This window comes from Diabrotica virgifera, chromosome 3 (genome assembly GCF_917563875.1).
Source record: "Diabrotica virgifera virgifera chromosome 3, PGI_DIABVI_V3a".
NCBI lineage: Eukaryota > Metazoa > Arthropoda > Insecta > Coleoptera > Chrysomelidae > Diabrotica > Diabrotica virgifera.
Genome location: NC_065445.1, coordinates 213,323,261 through 213,342,197, shown reverse-complemented (window position 1 = coordinate 213,342,197; position 18,937 = coordinate 213,323,261). Strand labels below are relative to the sequence as shown.

General features: G+C 31.9%; 1 protein-coding gene across 1 annotated transcript in view; it reads right to left on the bottom strand.

Annotated features, from left to right (window-relative positions):
- Window positions 1-18,937, bottom strand: part of LOC114328845 (obg-like ATPase 1) — a 286,804-nt gene that overhangs the window by 54,205 nt on the left and 213,662 nt on the right. Inside the window, exon 8 of the mRNA XM_050645847.1 lies at window positions 14,073-14,219. Coding sequence (XP_050501804.1) covers window positions 14,073-14,219 — 147 coding nt within the window. The remainder of the gene's footprint in view (window positions 1-14,072; window positions 14,220-18,937) is intronic.

Genomic DNA, 18,937 nt, shown 5'->3' with positions numbered 1-18,937 from the left:
CTATCAATTTTAGAAAAAATCAAAAGAGACCTTTTTGCTCCGAATGACCAAAATAATCTAAAAAAATTTGTCCGGAGTCAAATACTTAGTTATTTATAAAACAGTTCGTGAAGTATGCTTTTTGCGCACGTACGCGATGTTTAGAGCACGAGCGGGCCGAGTGCTATACATCGCCTAAGTGCGCAAAAAGTACTTCAAGCACAGTTTCATACAATATTTTATCTACCAAAAAACAAATAAAAAACTGCAACTCTTCGTCACTGGAATACATTCCTATTTTACAATTTTTTAGAACTTTGACATTTAAAAATTCAAACTTCTGTCAAACCACAAAAAACTGTCAAAACTTTTTTTGTAATTTATTGCTCAGATGTCATCACCATGACAAGGCGAAAGTTAAGGATATTTGATTATATGAAATTGTGCTAAAAAACAGTGCGAATAAGTAAATCCAATTTAAAATACTGCTATCTATATTTACAATTTTCACACAATAAAAGCTTATACATAATATGAGGTAGAGTAGATAAGAATTATTTTTGTGAATTTGGTTAACAAAAATTGATTAAACAATTTTTCGACCGCGGTACCGCCTGACACTGTGTATTTGTTATAAGGATGTATTTGTTTGAGTAAGTTTGTGCAAAAAAATCGAATCAGAATAATTTTCCTAACGGGGGCCACGTTACAGTCTGGACTAATAAGTAGTTGAAACGGTCAAAACAAAGAGACGCACACTCATCAAAAATGCACGTGAGGTTATACTCGTAGAAATTGTATAATCTACTTTTAGTAACAAGAGTTAGGAAGAGTCAACTTCAACTAGTAAAAGTTGATTTAAATTTTTCAAATCAACTTTTACTGCTCGTTTCAGTTGGAGTTGACTCAAACTAGGTAAAGTCAACTCTAACTCAGAATCAACTTGAACTATAACATATACAATCTCAACTTTTTTTTGGAATGAGGTGGAAAGAATCGGAGGATGTCCCTCAGGGCCGTCTTAAGCATACACGGCGCCGGGGTGCAAGACTCATCTTTGCGCCCCTTTTGTCAGAAGATTATATAGGTTATAGGTACGCTAAAATTAAAGTTTGCTTTCTTTATTTATGTATTAAAACATTGTTTTAGTATTCAAAAAAGACAAATCTTATAACACTATACCATACTTTTTAAAGTACATAATTATATCAAAGTCAACTTTTCTAGCTTAAAGTATTTATTGCTTCGGTGATCCCTATTTTTTACTTGCTTCTCTATACTTATTAAAACTAAATCAGCAATCAGTATTGGTCCACTGTTGAGCGCAGAAAATTGTTGATCAATTTAAGTTTAGAAAAAGACCTTCCTCCTGCAGCTATTGTTACTGAAATTGTTAAATATATCCTTAGACATGTAGAAAGGTTTGGGAAAACGAAGAGTAAATTATTAGAATATATTATATATTATTATATATTGTAAATATATTATATATTATTATATAGATATATTATATATTATTATATTATATTGAATATATTAACTTAAAATATCGAGTGGGGTTGTGTCTATATCAATAAAAAATATTGGTAACAATTCTAACTCATGGAGTAGATCTTCACCATCTATATCAGATTTATTTCCATGCGCTAGTTTTTTTTGTAATTTAAACATGGTGTTTTTTTAAGCTTTCTTCAGAGTTTCTCCAACTCAATATATTTTCCAAGAAAGAAAAATTATAATTATGTTCCCTCAACATTTCAAATCTTTCACTTAATTTTGCAATGGCAATTTCCAACAAATAATAATAGAAGTTAACTTTAAAATTTTGTTTTGGGTCTAAAAGAGGCTCGACTGCAGCACTGTAGTTGAAATGTATTTTTCGGGGACGTGGACGAACAGTTTCAGAAAATTTAGTTTCGCAATCTAGTTCTTTAGCAATTGATACCGAGTCATTTAATATCTGCTCAAACGCAGTGTCAGTGCGGTTGTTGGTTAAATCTGTACTAATTTGATCAAGCATCTGACCAATAGAAAAAAAGCTACAAAAATAAAAATTACAGTGGTAATTTTTTTTCAATAATTTCCCGTCGTCAAGTATGACGTCAGATGCCTTTCGCTGCTACGCAAAAATGAACATTCAGTGACATGAATGACAATTAATGTTTTAACACCTTGTTAGTTAAAGAGAAAACCATGAACAGGTTTAGCAAATATTCAGGCGAAGATATCAATAAAATATTAGTTAAAATGATTTAAAAGACAGTTTTATTCATGAAAACATAAATATTTATGTTTTGCCCTCGTGACAATTCGACATAATCTCGCTCCCCTTCTGGTCGTGAAATTAAAACTGTAAAGTGTCACTCAGGAAACAAATCGATAATTTTAGAGCTCCCGTGCAATTACTACTGATACTTTTTTTCGATAATTTCCCATCGTCAATATTACGTCAGACGCACTTCGTTGCTACGCAAAAATACATTCAGTGACATTGATGTTTTACAACTTGTCACAGAGAACACCAAAAACAGGTTTAGCAAATATTCAGGTGAAGATATCAATTAAATAATAGTTAAAATGATTAAAAAGACAGTTTTATTCATGAAATAATCTTACCGAATTACTCTCGAGCTTTCAAAAATTATCGATTTGTTTTGCCCTCGTGACAGTTTGACATAATTTCACTCCCCTTCGGGTCGTGAAATTAAAATTGTCAAAGTGTCACTCGGGATACAAATCGATAATTTTAGAGCTTTCGTGTAATTACTACTGATAATTCTTTCTAAAACCGCCGTCCACCTTTTTCTTTCGCGTTCAACTGCTGCCTAATTGACAAAGTCTCCTGTATGACTTTCTAGTAAGTCTTTTTTAGATCTACATATTACTTTATAGAAACTAAAGTGACTACAACTTTTCTCGTGTTTTTCTAAAAACGTAATGAACGTCTTTCTTGTCGCAAACGTAATGAAAAAAATTAGGTTTTTGAAAATCAGCATTACACATAGCTCCCTAAACGGCAATTTTACTTTTGTCAACAGAATCGGACAGACTGATTTACAAGATGGTGATTCATTGTCACTCGACATTCAATATTGGTCAAAATAGTGTAAACGTCACCGTTTTGAAATTATTGTCGGAATAATATAAATAATAGTCCTGTCGCCAGGGGGGGTACAACGGCCTCGTTAATTCAGATGGACTTACTCAAGTTTTTTTTATGTATTTTGACCCGAAGAACACGAATTTTTTGGGTAACAGTTGATCCGGATGTCGATAAGATTGTTATAGACCAAGAACTTGAGGAATCAAATAACAGCGATTTTTCGCAAAACAAAACAATATTTTGTATTTTTTGGGCCATTTTAAGTAAAAAATATTTCTACAAGTTTTTTCGTAGGATGCACAGTTTTCGAGATAAACGCGGTTGAACTTTAAAAAAATCGAAAAATTGCAATTTTTGAACCCGAATAACTTTTGATTAAAAAATAAAATAGCAAGTCTGCTTACCGCATTTGAAAGTTTAAGTCAAATTATATCGGTTTTGATTATTTGCATTGGTAAAAATTTATTTTTTTATTGTTTAACAAAGCTATAAACACGTAGGGTTTCCCGTGCTTTTACATGCGTTTTAACGCATGTAACATAGAAATAGTCTTGATTGCACTAGTACCTATTCTACCTACTCGTTCGATTTTAAATGAGAAATCATAGAAACATCACTCACGCACTAGTTGTTTGTAGCTTTGTTTAACAATAACACAATAAATTTTTAGCAATGCAAATAATCAAAACCGACATAATTTGACTTGAACTTTCAAAGGCGCTAAGCAGAATTGCTATTTTATTTTTTAATCAAAAGTTATTCGGGTTTAAAAATTGCAGTTTTTCGATTTTTTGAAAGTTCAACCGCGTTTATCTCGAAAACTGTGCATCCTACTAAAAAACTTGTAGAAATATTTTTTGCTTAAAATGACCCAAAAAATACAAAATATTGTTTTGTTTTGCCAAAAATCGCTGTTATTTGATTCCTCAAGTTCTTGGTCTATAACAATCTTATCGACATCCGGATCAACTGTTACCCAAAAAATTCGTGTTCTACGGGTCAAAATACATAAAAAAAACTTGGGTAAGTCCATCTGAATTAACGAGGCCGTTGTACCCCCCCTGGCGACAGGACTATAAGTTTCGTATTTTCATTTGCATATCGTAGGTGTTAAGCATTAATGGCCTTTGCAAAAAATACCGGAAGTGCACTTTTATGTTTTTGTTATTTTTAGTTTTTTTAGGGACAAAATGCTCAGATTTGAGCTTAGCAAGTGTTCGGCTTGCGCCCCTTGTACTTGGCGCCCGGGTGCCTCGCACCCCTTGCACCCCCGGGTTAAGACGGCCCTGATGTCCCTAATACTGTTGAAGTCATCCAAACCAGAGGCTGGTTCGGACGACCACAGCGCAGCGGCTGACTGTCAGCACAAATCGGCTGAGTGCTTGTATCCACCGCTGATAAGGAAAGCTTAATAAATCTCCACAAGGAAGAATTTCCTGTAGCTGGCTGTATACCATTAATTAAAAGTAAAATTTAATAAAAAAATTTTGTCCTGGTAAAATGTATATTAGTTTAAAAAGCCCCTATAGGGCTACAAACATACAAACAAAACGTTTTCGATCTGTAACAAGAGCATCATCAGTGTTGCAAAAAACATGGTGAGCCACCCAAAAATACAAAGGTTGAAACCTTTTAAAAATAGACTGAAAGTCTCATATAAATATAAACACCATAAAATCCAAAGAATGGATAAAATTCCTATGGATGTGGCTTTAGGGCAGCGATACTCAACCTTTTTCTTTTTTGGGCCACATAATAGCTATTGCCACAGCTTGCGGGCCGCAATCAAGATGAAGTAGTATACAGGGTGTTTCCTTGGGAAACGGAAATACTTGAATGGTGAATAGAGGTAAATCAGGCGGTTCTAGACATACTAAGTTTATTGCTCGACCGACTTTATAACCGAGTTACAGGGTGTTTTATCGATTTTGCCCATTTCTTTCTGGACCCATAACTTTAGAACCACCTTGTATATTTTTTTGATATTTGGTACACACATGTCACATTTCGAAACCAAACCACCCAACTTCTAATCACAAGAAAAATCCAGGTCCGGATTAAACAAAATTATAAATCCATTGCGACTTTGAAACAACATGTCCTGTATATTGAAGTTTTCAAAACCCGTTTGCACATTTGAAAAGAGCTTTAATGGAGCTTCCATTTTTTGCGCAGACAATGCATGACTTTAATTTTAAAATTATGTCGAAATTTTTAAGAACTAGAACTTTCAAAACAAAAATTTCGATATAATTTCAAAATTAATGTCATTAAATTGTCTGCGAAAAAAAATTGAAGAGAGCAATTAAACTTAGTTTTGTGCTCTTTTCAAATGTGGAGACGAATATTGAAAATTTTAATATACAGGGTATTGTTTCAAGGGTCACAATTATTTAAAAATTTTTTTTGTTAATCCGGACCTGCATTTTTCTTGTGATTACTAAATGGGTCGTCGCAATGTAGTAAATAAGTATTGGTTATTTTTAAATTGAGTATTTGTTCATTAATTTTAATAACTTATTATTAAAAGTTAATAATACGCTTTTTAATCAGAGTTTTTAAAAATTTCAATGTAATTTAAAATTAAAGTCATTAAATTGTCTGCCTCACTCCCAAACACGCCTCAAACACATTGGCACACTATCAAATAATTTGAAAAAACACGTGAAATTTGACAAATAATTTGATCAAAGGGCCCTTTAGTTAGCCTTCGGGCCGCATAAAAAAAGCTCGAGGGCCGCATGTGGCCCGCGGGCCGCAGGTTGAGTATCACTGCTTTAGGGCAACATATTATGACTCCCACACGTGGTAAGTGGGTTAATTATTTAGGTCATTGTGTTATAAGAGGTGACAGGCAACTAATCATTAGATCAATTAGTTGTGATTAGTTGCCTGTTACCTCTTATAATACAATGACCTAATGAATTAACCCACTTACCACGTGTAGGAGTCATATGTTGCCATAAAGCCACATCCATAGGAATTTTATTCATCCTTTGAATTTTATGATGTTTATATTTATATGATACTTTTAGTCTATTTTAAAAGGTTTCAACCTTTGTATTTTTGGGTGGCTCACCATGTTCTTGTAACACTGATGATGCTCTTGTTACATAGCGAAAACGTTTTGTTTCTATGTTTGTAGGCTTTTTAAACTAATAAACCTTTTACCAGGACAAATTTATTTTTATTAAATTTTACTTTTCCAGCTTCCAGCGGTGTCGCCTGAACGCTATCGCTTAGCGTGTGCTCACTACGGAGACCAAAGGATGGTATCCTAGCCTAGAGAATAGTATCCTACTCTTCATATTCGTGAATTCTGGCATTCAAAATAATGCATTTATTTTACATAGCGATCGATAATATTAGTCCAGAAAGCCACTGCGCATCCGCTAGAAAAAATTCGGAAAAATAATTCGGATTTTTTGCACAATCTTACTCAAAAAGGACTCCTTTTAACAAATTTGCATGTTGCCAAGACCAAAAGGTGGTCAAAAATTTTTTAAACGTTTTTTTTTTGTTTTTTCCTAAAATTATTTTTTTGCATGGAAAAAAGTTTTTTAGGGTTTTTGGATCATTACAAACAGAAAAGGTATTTAGTGACTTTTCTCTAAAAATGATAGTTTTTGACATATAAGCGATTAAAAATTGAAAAATTACGAAATCGGCCATTTTTAACCCTAAAAAACTATGTGAAAAACTGAAAATTTGAATGTTGCCAAGGTAGGTAGATATTCTTTAAACATCTATTGATGAAATCCCTAAGAGTTTTTTGCAATACAATATTCAAAACTCCTTTGTTTTTTAATTGTTAATCAATCGTGCGCGACACTATTTTCCACCGACAGTATGGTGCAAATGAAAGGAATAAATTCGTTATTTCGTAAACCGGCGACTTTAAGGAAAAATCCCGAAACAGGTCGATTTTTATTTTTAATGATATTGTGGCATATATGTTATACTAGTGACGTCATCCATCTGGACGTGATGACGTAATCGATGATTTTTTTAATGAGAATAGGGGTCGTGTGCTAGCTCATTTGAAAGGCTCTTCAATTCTATATTCAGTAATATAATATAATATAAGTCATTGTCACAGTCGAAGTGAGTTGATGTGTAAAAAGTGCTCCTCAAAATCCTGTCTTCTGTTGGTAAATACTTTAAAATAAATATTGATTTTTATATCAAAGGAAACTGTATGAAATTCTGTACAAGATCCATTGTTGAATTTTCCAAATTGTGTCTTCTGTGCATCAATTTGATGTAATTACTTCCTGCAGAATTTATAAACATATAACAAAAACTGTAAAACCTCATTAGCAGACAAAAACTCGATTTATTCAAGTTCCATAGGCCAGTAGTTGAATATAATTAAACAGTAACAATTATGGTCAGTAAATGTTCAACTTGTAAAAATTCTTTATAGGATGAAGACAAAACCGCTACTTGCGATAGCTGTCATTTAACAATGCATGCCACCGATAATTGCACTGGTCTATGTGCATCAGAATTGAGAGCTGTAGTTATCCAAAAAAAGACTCTAGTATATTTTTGTCTTGAATGTCGATCGGCATTTAAGAAAATACCTGTTTTATTGCAACAGATTGACAAACTAAACATAGAAGTGAATACCATCAAAAATGATATTAAGCAGTTGAGGAAAGAAAAAGATAAGGAAACCAAGGAACTAAAAAATGAACTTGAAATATTAAAAAGCAATTTAAAAGGGAATAGTTCGTCGGATGAAAATACTCTTGCAGAAATTTATGAACGTCAACAACGCTCAAATAATTTGATGATCTTTAATATGCCTGAATCCAACAACGATATGGAAGCAGTAAAGTCAGTTTTTATGAAAATTACCAATGAGCCCATACCTATTCAAAAGGCTGTTAGAGTAGGAAAGAAGAATAAGTCTGGTAACAGAAGCCTTAAAGTTGTCTTACCCAGTAATTATGATGTCCAAACTATATTAAAAGGCCGTTCAGCATTAAAAGGTTCGCATGTATTCATAACTCCTGATCTAACTCCAAAACAGCAAGCTTATGAGAAAAATATGAAGACGCAACTACAAGACCGGACTTCCAAGGGCGAACAAAATTTAATAATTAAGTATATTCGTGGTGTACCTCAAATTGTTACAAAAAACTAAGTTTTAACCATCTTCATAAGTCTCCTTTTTCTATCTTTTATCAAAATTGTCGTGGATTGCGCACTAAACTTCGTGTTATTAGAAACAATTCGCAGGGAGTTTGTTATGATATAATTATATTTACTGAAACTTGGTTAAATGACCAAATATTTGACTCAGAACTTGATCTTACTGATTATGTAATATATAGAAAGGACCGTTCTCACCTCACTAGTACTGCGAGCAGAGGGGGGGGGGGGAGTTCTAATTGCAGTGCGCTCATCTATCCCTAGTAGACTGCTGGAATCTTTTCCAGGTATAGAACAAATATATGTGGCTGTTGGCAGTACTAATTGTCCGCTTATTGTGGGAGCGCTTTATTTTCCTCCTAAGTCTGCTTTAGAAAAATATATCTCTTTCAATAACAGCATCGATAATCTTTCAAATACATTTCCCACCTCTCATTTCTGTATTGCAGGGGACTTCAACCTACACTGTACTTGGTCTCATGATAATTTTTGTTCTACGGCAATTTCTGCTCCAGACATTCCTTTAATCGAAGAAGATGCTATAAATATTATGAATCATATATGTTCCTATCAAAATCTTTTCCAACGCAATAACATCTATAATAATGTAAACTCATTACTTGATCTAGTTTTGGTTCATGATGAAAATTGCATTGTCGCAGAAGCTAATGAGGGATTAGTTGACCCCGATAGTTTCCACCCTCCTTTATGCTTTAATTTAAACCGCGGAGATGTTTTAACTGATGAAATGAAAGCTGAAGGCTTTTTCTACGACTTTAAATCAGCAAATTTTCAAGGTATTTCTGATTACTTAGACACAATATACTGGGATGAAATTTTCAGAGACAAAAGTTTAGATGATATGGTCAATATACTTTATGATGTCTTATATGGCGCTATCGATGTTTATGTACCAATGAAAAAGTTTTATACCGGCAATTTTCCTAAATGGTATACCCGAGAGTTAAGAAACTGCATCATTGCTAAAAAGAAAGCTCATAAGAAATTTAAAGTGACCAGGTTACCTCAAGACTATAATGAATTTTCTAGATTGAGGTCGATATGCAAGTCCTTATCAGGTCAAGCATACAATCAGTTTGTAGCAAACGTTGAACATACACTTCCTAGTAACATTAAAAGCTTCTGGAGGTTCGTAAATTCTAAAAGGAACAATAATAGCATTCCGAACACTTTAAACCATAATGGCCAAACCAGTTCCGATGGTCCTACCATAGCCAAGATGTTTGCTCAGTACTTTGCTGCAGTATATAGTGAGGACTAATGTCCTATTCCAAATAGTGCAAGGGCTAACACTAGTTTCAACATTACTGGTTGTGACTTATCTATTTCAGAGGTATATACCAAATTATCCCAGCTAAACATACATAAGGGTCCAGGGCCTGATGGAATCCCACCCAAGTTACTGAAATACTGTAGTTTTAATCTTGCTCGTCCCTTATTCTTTATTTTTCAAAAATCATTACAAACGAGTGAATTCCCTCCCGTTTGGAAAGTTAGTTTTATATCACCGATATTCAAGAATGGAGATAGAAGCGGGGTACAGAGCTACAGACCTATTAGTATCCTTAATACTATACCTAAACTATTCGAGAGTTTAATATGTGACAAAATTAAGCCTACTATACAAAATGTAATCATTGAACAACAGTATGGTTTTGTTATGGGGAGATCAACTGAAATGAACTTGTTAAATTATACCTCCTTCTTAAATGAAGCATTGGAAAGTAAACAACAGGTAGATGCGATTTATACAGATTTTTCCAAGGCATTCGATAGAGTCAACCATACGTTATTGTTACATAAGATCGAACAGTTGGGTTTCTCTGATCCTCTGCTTAGTTGGATTCGAAATTATCTATTAGATAGAAGGCAGATAGTTCGTATTAAGAATTATTTCTCTAATGAAATTATAGTTACATCGGGTGTACCTCAAGGCTCCCACTTAGGACCTATCCTTTTTAATTTATTTATAAATGACATAAATAAAAGCTTCAATTTTGCTCGATTTCTTCTATTTGCTGATGACCTTAAATTATTTCACATAATTACCTCTGATTTGGATCACTACAATTTACAATCAGATCTTAATGGTCTTGTGGAATGGTGCTCACTTAATGGTATGGACTTAAATGCAAACAAATGCCATGCTATAACTTTTACTCGACTAAGACACTTTGAGAATAATTCTTACTTTATACGGGACACTAGGTTACAATTAGTTGACTCAGTTATAGATCTGGGTGTTATTCTTGATACTAACTTAAATTTCAACCTACACATTAATAGCATGGTTTCTAAGTCATTAAAGATGCTTGGCTTTGTTAAAAGATGCAGCTATGACTTTACGACTGGTCGTTCTTTAAAATTTCTTTATTGTTCTTTGGTTAGACCACATTTAGATTATGCATCATGTGTTTGGTCACCTCAATATAACTGTCATATTAATAAAATCGAACAAGTTCAGCGTAAATTCTTACGTTATTATGCTTATAAGATGCATCTCACTGGTCAAAGTTATGAGTCTTTACTGCAAATTATTCGACTTGACTCATTACAGAGTCGTCGTCAACATAAAGATCTTTGCTTCTTATATAACTTAATTCATGGTCATAAATTCTGTATCCCACTTTTAAATAAAATTGGTCTACATGTACCTTCAAGAACCACCCGTTCTGTGACCACCTTCCACGAGGTCATTAACCGCACAAATTATAGTTCAAGTTCCTATCTCTCTAAAACTCTTAAATTAGCAAACACATTATCTCCGCAAATTGATTTCTTTGTGAACGACTTTACTGCGTTTTCCACACAATTATATTTATACTTAACTTAATGTTCTAATTTCAAGACTGATTTGTCAACTACTGTTATTGTCTTTGTTCTAGGATAAGTTGTATTTGTCAATTTCAAAATGTTCTAGCTCTCAATTGTTGAATGAGAGCAAGTAAGTTTATTCTTTATTATTGTTTGTTATGTATTTACCAATTTTGTATCTACTAGATCTTATTTTTCTAATTTGTGTGACATTTTAATTGTAAAAAATTTTAATTGTATCATGTACTAATGGACTTCGGTCCGTAAATGAATAATAAATAAATAAATAAATAAATATTTACATAAATATTTATACAGGGTGCCCTGTAAAAAATTTTTATTAAATTAAATTATTTGACAAAAAATAAGTAGAAGGACACCCTGTATAAATAATTATGTAAATGTTTACATTACTGAATAGAGAATTGAAGAACCTTTCAAATGAGCTACCACACGACCCCTATTCTCATTTAAAAAAATCATCGATTAGGTCATCACGTCCAGATGGATGACGTCACTAGTATAACATATATGCCACAATATCATAACTTAAAAATAAAAATCGACCTGTTTCGGGATTTTTCCTTAAATAACGAATTTATTCCTTTCATTTGCACCATACTGTCGGTGGAAAATAGTGTCGCACACGCTTGATTAGCAATTAAAAAAAAAAAAGGAGTTTTGAATACTGTATTGCAAAATTTCTCTTCGGGATTTCATCAATCGATGTTTAAAGAATATCTACCTACCTTGGTAACATTCAAATTTTCTGTTTTTCACATAGTTTTTGAGGGTTAAGAATGGCCGATTTCGCAATTTTTCAATTTTTAGTCGCTTATATGTCAAAAACTATCATTTTTCGAGAAAAGTCACTAAAGACCTTTTCTGTTTGGAATGATCCAAAAAACCTAAAGAAACTTTTTTCCATACAAAAAAAAATAATTTTAGGAAAAAAACAAAAAAAAAACGTTTAAAAAATTTTTGACCACCTTTTGGTCCTGGCAACATGCAAATTTGTAAAAAGAGTCCTTTTTGAGTAAGATTGTGCAAAAAATCCGAATCAGAATATTTTTCCTAGCGGATGCAGTGGTTTTCTGAACTATATAGTTTCGATCGCCAGGTAAAATAAATACATTATTTTAAATGCGAGAATTCTCGAATATGAATAGTACGATACCATGCTCTAGGTTAGGATACCATCCTTTCGTCTCCGTAGTGAGCAAACCCTTTTACTCAGCTGTCCAGCCGCTGAGGTCGTCCGAACGCATCCAATGACACGCCACCGCACGGTGTCAAACTAAGTGCTCCTCGGACGATTTACGGTCGTTTCGCCCCCGCCGTTTTGCCCCCGACCGTTTCGCCCCCGCCGTTTCGTCCCCAGCCGTTTCGCCCCCGAACCGTTTCGCACCCGAACCGTTTCGCCCCCGGGATTTTACCTAACATTTTTAACTAGTTGCATTGAATTATAAATACAATGTTAGTAATACATTTACCTATTGATCATTTTTTTGTTTGTTTTTCTTAGAAGTGCTTTGTTACACATATTTATATTACGTAGACAGGATTAATACACAATTGATATTTTGGGACCAGTTGAAAACTTAAAGTCGGTTCTATAAACTCGTCGGTTTATTACTGGTTTAAAGGATAGCCTTAGTAATAAATATGTGTAACAAAGCACTTCTAAGAACAACAAACAAAAAAAAAAAGAATGTGTGTGTACTTTGTACGCACGTAAGAGGTTATACTTCTATTATATAATTTCAACGAAATAAATATACTTAACAGTTACAATACAAAAAATTAACAATAATTACCAAAAATTAACCAAAACTTAACAATGCCAAAAATTAAAAAAAAAAAAAGAATATGAATCGTCCGGGATTTGAAACCGTGATCTCTCGATCTCTGGTACAATGCCCTACCAACCAGGCTATCAAGGCGCCTATTATTGACGATTCGCATATACATAATTACACATCACGGTGACAAGTGAAATATAAAAATAGATATTTTATTATTTTACGCCCAAGAAAGACAAATCCAAAGATACAAAAATTATAATAAATAATACATTTACTAAAAAACACTAATATATTATTTTAATGGCTTATTTGCGCTGATACATAATTTGAAAGATTAGCAACGAACAACATACTATTGAACGTAAAGAAATAAATTATTAATCACCTAGTTGCTTTAAACTGCAGTTAAATCAGTTAAATATATAGCAGTAAATACTTAAGGCATTATAATAGCTGCACATGACGAATAGAGGAGAATTCAACATAAGGTTAGTTCTAGCTTGTGTATTTCTGAATGTAATCGAATTTTTTACTGGATAAGACGGATAAGATTATAATAAATATACAATAAAATGTTTTAATAATACTAATCTTACTCCTGAGGAAGACAAATCCAAAGACACAAAAATTATAATAAATATATTTACTAAAAACACTAATATATTCTTTTCACACCTTTTCTTGCACTGATATATTTATACATAACTAGAAAGATTTAGCAACTAAACGGCATACTGTCTGTGTGCGCATGCGCGCAGTGTTATGAAATATTACTCTCAATCGCGCCTAAAGAAGTATAACTTCAAAAATGATCAATCAATATTTAAATGTATTCCTAAAACCGTCATCGACCCGAGGTATTCCTGGACAAATTCATTAGCGAACAAAACATGAAGATACCCCGAGCAGACCTGATTAACGTGCCCTGTAAGTTAATTTCTCTGTAATTCTCCGGGTCCGATTTGTCTCCTTTTTTGAAGAGAGGTATTAAGATGCTTGATCTCCATGCTTGTGGTATTCTGTTTTGTTCTATTATTTTTTGTATCAGTTTTAATAGTTGTTAGATTAGTCTCTTTTCGTGAGATTTATATTTTTTATATAAAAAAATTTCTTTTAATGATACTTGACAGATTTATACTGTAACAGAATGCCCATTAAGATTATAACACATAAAAAATGTATCGACTTACCTGGTGGTACCTTTTTCTTCCAAAAAGGTCTTCCTCCGCACGGGATCTTCGTATTCTTCTACCAGTTTATGTTCGAACACGCCGGAAAAGGGTACTATGAGAGAACCGGGATCGTGTTTGTCAACCCATTCCTTGATTTTAACCAACCTGTAACAATACAAAGATATTTTTATGACCTGATTCTGCTCGTCAACCACATGTCAGTTTTCTGTTTCGTATTATTAGTAAATGACGCTTTTTCAGTTCTTTTACAAAAGAAAACCGCAAAAGAGTGAAAAGTATCTTCTTGAGTGACAGGATGTTATTATATTTTGAGTATTATTGATCTCAAAAGCAATGGAAGCTATTTATTTATAGGGCTTATTAAAATGTAAATTGGTCTGGGATGTAGGTCAGACCAATTAAATGAATTAACCAGAAGGAGGTATATTTATTTATCTCAAAAGAAGGTAAAAAGAATATGTTGTTCTGAAGCTATTTCCTTGTGGCATTTTTATAATCAACTATTTATAATGGGAAATAAGCCACAATTATACCAAAAAAAGATTTTATTAACGTTTCGAAGCCCAAATCGGGTTTCGTTGTCAAAATACAAAATACTACTAAAATAAACAAAAATGTTGTTGCTAAGTAAAAAATTTCTAATAATTTATTTAATCTGACTCATTTATATTGGCAATTCAGACGTGTATTATACATTTTAAAGTAGAAGACTTTAAAATGATATCGTCAATATTTATGAGTTGCGTTTCTGGGACGACTTTACTAAAAGATAATTCATTCGATTACATGAAATCAATCCCGACTCAAGAATAACCGTCACAAAAAAATAATATCATAGCGTGTGATCTGTCTTTAAAAAGACAACCAAATGCAACGATGACAGTAAAATTCTCGTGTTAGAGATTCCATAGTAAATCACGAGGGAAAACCAGGAAAAAACCTCATGATACTATCCCGACATCGTAAGTATTTGGTCTTACATTTAATTTACCTTCAAAAAACTAATATCAAATTCTGACTTTAATATGTTTCAATTATAAATAATATTAATAATACATAGATATACAATAAGTAATACAAAAATATAAAATTTGTACTAACTCGATATGTTATTGACTTACTAATCGTGGTATTTTCTTTCTATTGACTTCCTCTTTCAGTATGGGTAACCTTTCATTTATTAAAATTTAAAAATGATCTAACGTACTATCAAAGAAAATTAATGACACCTCATTACAGTAAGACACCACATTTTTATGGAGTACCGAAAATTCCTAAAGCGAATATTCCACTTAGACCCATTTGTAGTACCATCAATTCTCCTTGTAGTGAACTTTCAAATTTTTTATTTAATATTATAAAACCATTTGCAAATAATAATGACACATTTATAAAAAATACACAACAATTTTTAAACAAATTATCAAATATTGAATTTAATCCAAATAATAGTTTAGTAAGTTTTGACATAAACAGTTTATTTACAAATGTGCCATTAGATAAAATTTTAAACATAATTAAAACGAAATTAGAAAATGATAATACATTGACAACTAAAACAAGACTAAATGTATCAGCTATAATGGAGTTATTGACATTATGTACTAATAATACCTATTATCAACTAAATAATGAATTCTATAAACAAAATTTTGGTCTAGCAATGGGCTCTTCTTTATCTCCATTATTGGCTAATATATTTATGGAGGATTTCGAAACTAATATCATTTCTAAACAAAATTTAAAACCCACAGTATGGTGGAGATATGTAGATGATGTGTTTTCAATATGGCCTCATAGATCAGAATTGCTGGATACATTCCTGAATACTACAAACGATCAAGAAGAGACAATAAAATTTACAATAGAAAAGGAATACAATAACACTTTACCTTTCCTCGATGTTTTAGTCTCAAAGAAGGATACTGGATATGAGACTCAAGTGTACAGAAAACCAACACACACCAACAGATATCTCAATTACAAATCAAATCACAACATCAACGTTAAAAAGGGAATCATTAAATCCTTATATGATAGAGCCAAAATTACTTGTTCTAACGAAAATTCATTTTTAGAAGAAAAACAATTGTTAACATCTGTTTTATTAAAAAATGATTATCCTTTATCGTTTATAAATAAGGAATTGTCAAGATTGGATCGAATGGAACAGAACAACTTAGAACGGGATCCTACAACATTCACAAGAAATAATACGAGGAAAATATCAATACATACCATATATAAAAGGACTATCTGAGAAACTTAAAACAATAGGAAATAAATTCAACATTTCAACAACATTCAAAACAACAAACACATTGAGATCTATTCTATCTAAAACTAAACCTAACAATGAACAAGAAAGAACAAAGGCTTGCATTTATAAAATACCTTGTGAATGCGAACAATTTTATTTAGGTAAAACATCAAGACCATTAAACGTTAGAATAAGTGAACATCAGTCTTATAGTAAAAATAGAGAATTCGATAGATCTCAAATATGTCAACACGCATGGGATAATGAACATAGAGTTCAATGGAGAGATTCAAGTATAGTCCTGAAAGAATCAGATAGTAAAAAGAGAAAAATCAAAGAAGCGGCTCTAATTATGCTAAATGAAACCAATTGTGTCGCAAATTCCTCGGTAAAATGCAGTAGGATGTGGTTACCCATACTGAAAGAGGAAGTCAATAGAAAGAAAATACCACAATTAGTAAGTCAATAACATATCAAGTTAGTACAAATTTTATATTTTAGTATTACTTATTGTACATCTATATATTATTAATATTATTTATAATTTAAACATATTAAGGTCAGAATTTGGTATTAGTTTTTTGAAAGTAAATTAAATGTAAGACCAAATACTTATGATGTCAGGATAGTATCACGAGGTTTTTTCCTGGTTTTCCCTCGTGATTTACTATGGAATCTCTAACACTGATTTACTAAGACGATGATCTAAGACAGATTTACTATGGAATCTGTCTTTTTAAAGACAGATCACATGCCATTATATTTTTTTGTGACGGTTATTCTTGAGTTGGGATTGCTTTCATGTAATCGAATGAACTATCTTTTAGTAAAGTCGTCCCAGGAACGCAACTCATAAATATTGACGATATCATTTTAAAGTATTCTACTTTAAAATGTATAATATACGTCTAAATTGCCAATATAAATGAGTCAGATTAAATAAATTATTAGAAGAATTTTTTTACTTAGCAACAACATTTTTGTTTATTTTAGTAGCATTTTGTATTTTGACAACGAAACCCGATTTGGGCTTCGAAACGTTAATAAAGTCTTTTTTGGTATAATTGTGGCTTATTTCCCATTATAAATAGTTGATTATAAAAAGAATAGATTATAATGCTTTAAAATTGGTCATTAAAGCGCTCTTACAGGCGAAAGGTTTACCCCTAATAAAAGACGCTTAGAAAGGGAATATATTAACTATTTTTTTTTGCATCTCTCCCTCTCCCACACCAAACCTTTTTTTATTGGATTCTATAAATTTTTCAAAGTTCAAATGTATTTTTTCATTTTTCCAAGGGGGCCGGAAATTGTTATTATCCAATAATAACTTATAATAAAAAAAAACAATTTTCATCGAATGTATGTAATGTACGTATGCCATCGAATAAAAATGTTGCTCTGAAGCTATTTTCTTGTGGCATTTTTATAATAAATTACTGTTAATGGGAAATAAGCCACAATTTTACCAAAAAAATGATTTTATTAACGAAACCCGATTTGGGCTTCGAAACGTTAATAAAATAATTTTTTTGGTAAAATTGTGGCTTATTTCCCATTAACAGTAATTTATCGAATAAAAACTTTTTATGTCTTGGTAATTTTTCAAAAAATGCTCCCTTTTCGAGTTATTTGCAATTTTTTGTTGAAAAAATGCCTTAATTAGTGATTCTTGGGGATCTTTTTTTCTAAAAAACTACTTAATGCATTTTAATTCTATAAAAAGATTTAAAATCTATATACCTTCAAGTATAAGAAACAATATTTTGACAAGGATCAATGGTTTCTATCTCGCTGAAAACTTGGACCCAAATATTTCGAATATGCCTTTCGAGCAATATATCGTTGCCGTGATTTTAGCAAGATATAAATCACTTATCTTTGCCAAAATATTCATACTTGTACTTAAGATTACGTTTGGACGTCTTAAGATTATAACACTTTGTAGAACTGCAATTCATTAATGGGATCGGTACAAAGTTTCGGCACCAATGCTATTTAAATGGGATTCATTTTTTTCGAATCCTGAGAAAACTAATAAGTATTTTTGAAAAATTTAAACGCAGAATGAAAGATTACGTTCTTACCAAGGGCCGAAACTTTTTATTTATTCTAAGGAACTTTCGGTCCTCGATAATAATTTAGTCTTTCATTCCGCGTTTAAATTTTGTACAAATATTTATTAGTTTTTTCAGGATTCGAAAAAAATTTACACCATGTCCGTGGTGATATTTTCCAAATCGAACATTCGCTATCTTTGTCATACAACGCACTGAGTCGAATTGTGGTGACAAGACAGTGACAATTTTAAATATTTGATATGGCATCGGGAATATTTTGAGTTGTTGATTAAATAATATTGATAGTGTATTTGATAAATAATTGATTTAAGACGTGAACTTAATAAAAAGTAATTTATTGTTTATTATTTATGGAAGATCCAAGCAGAGAATACACCAGTATATATCCTGTGATCCAAGTATTTTGTTGTTAAAGATGTTCGAAATTGTAAGCGATCAATAGTAACAATATATTATTAAAAAATCACGTTATCACTTTTCCTCTTTTCTCGATTGAGTCTAAGTTGTTGTTGTACAGTATA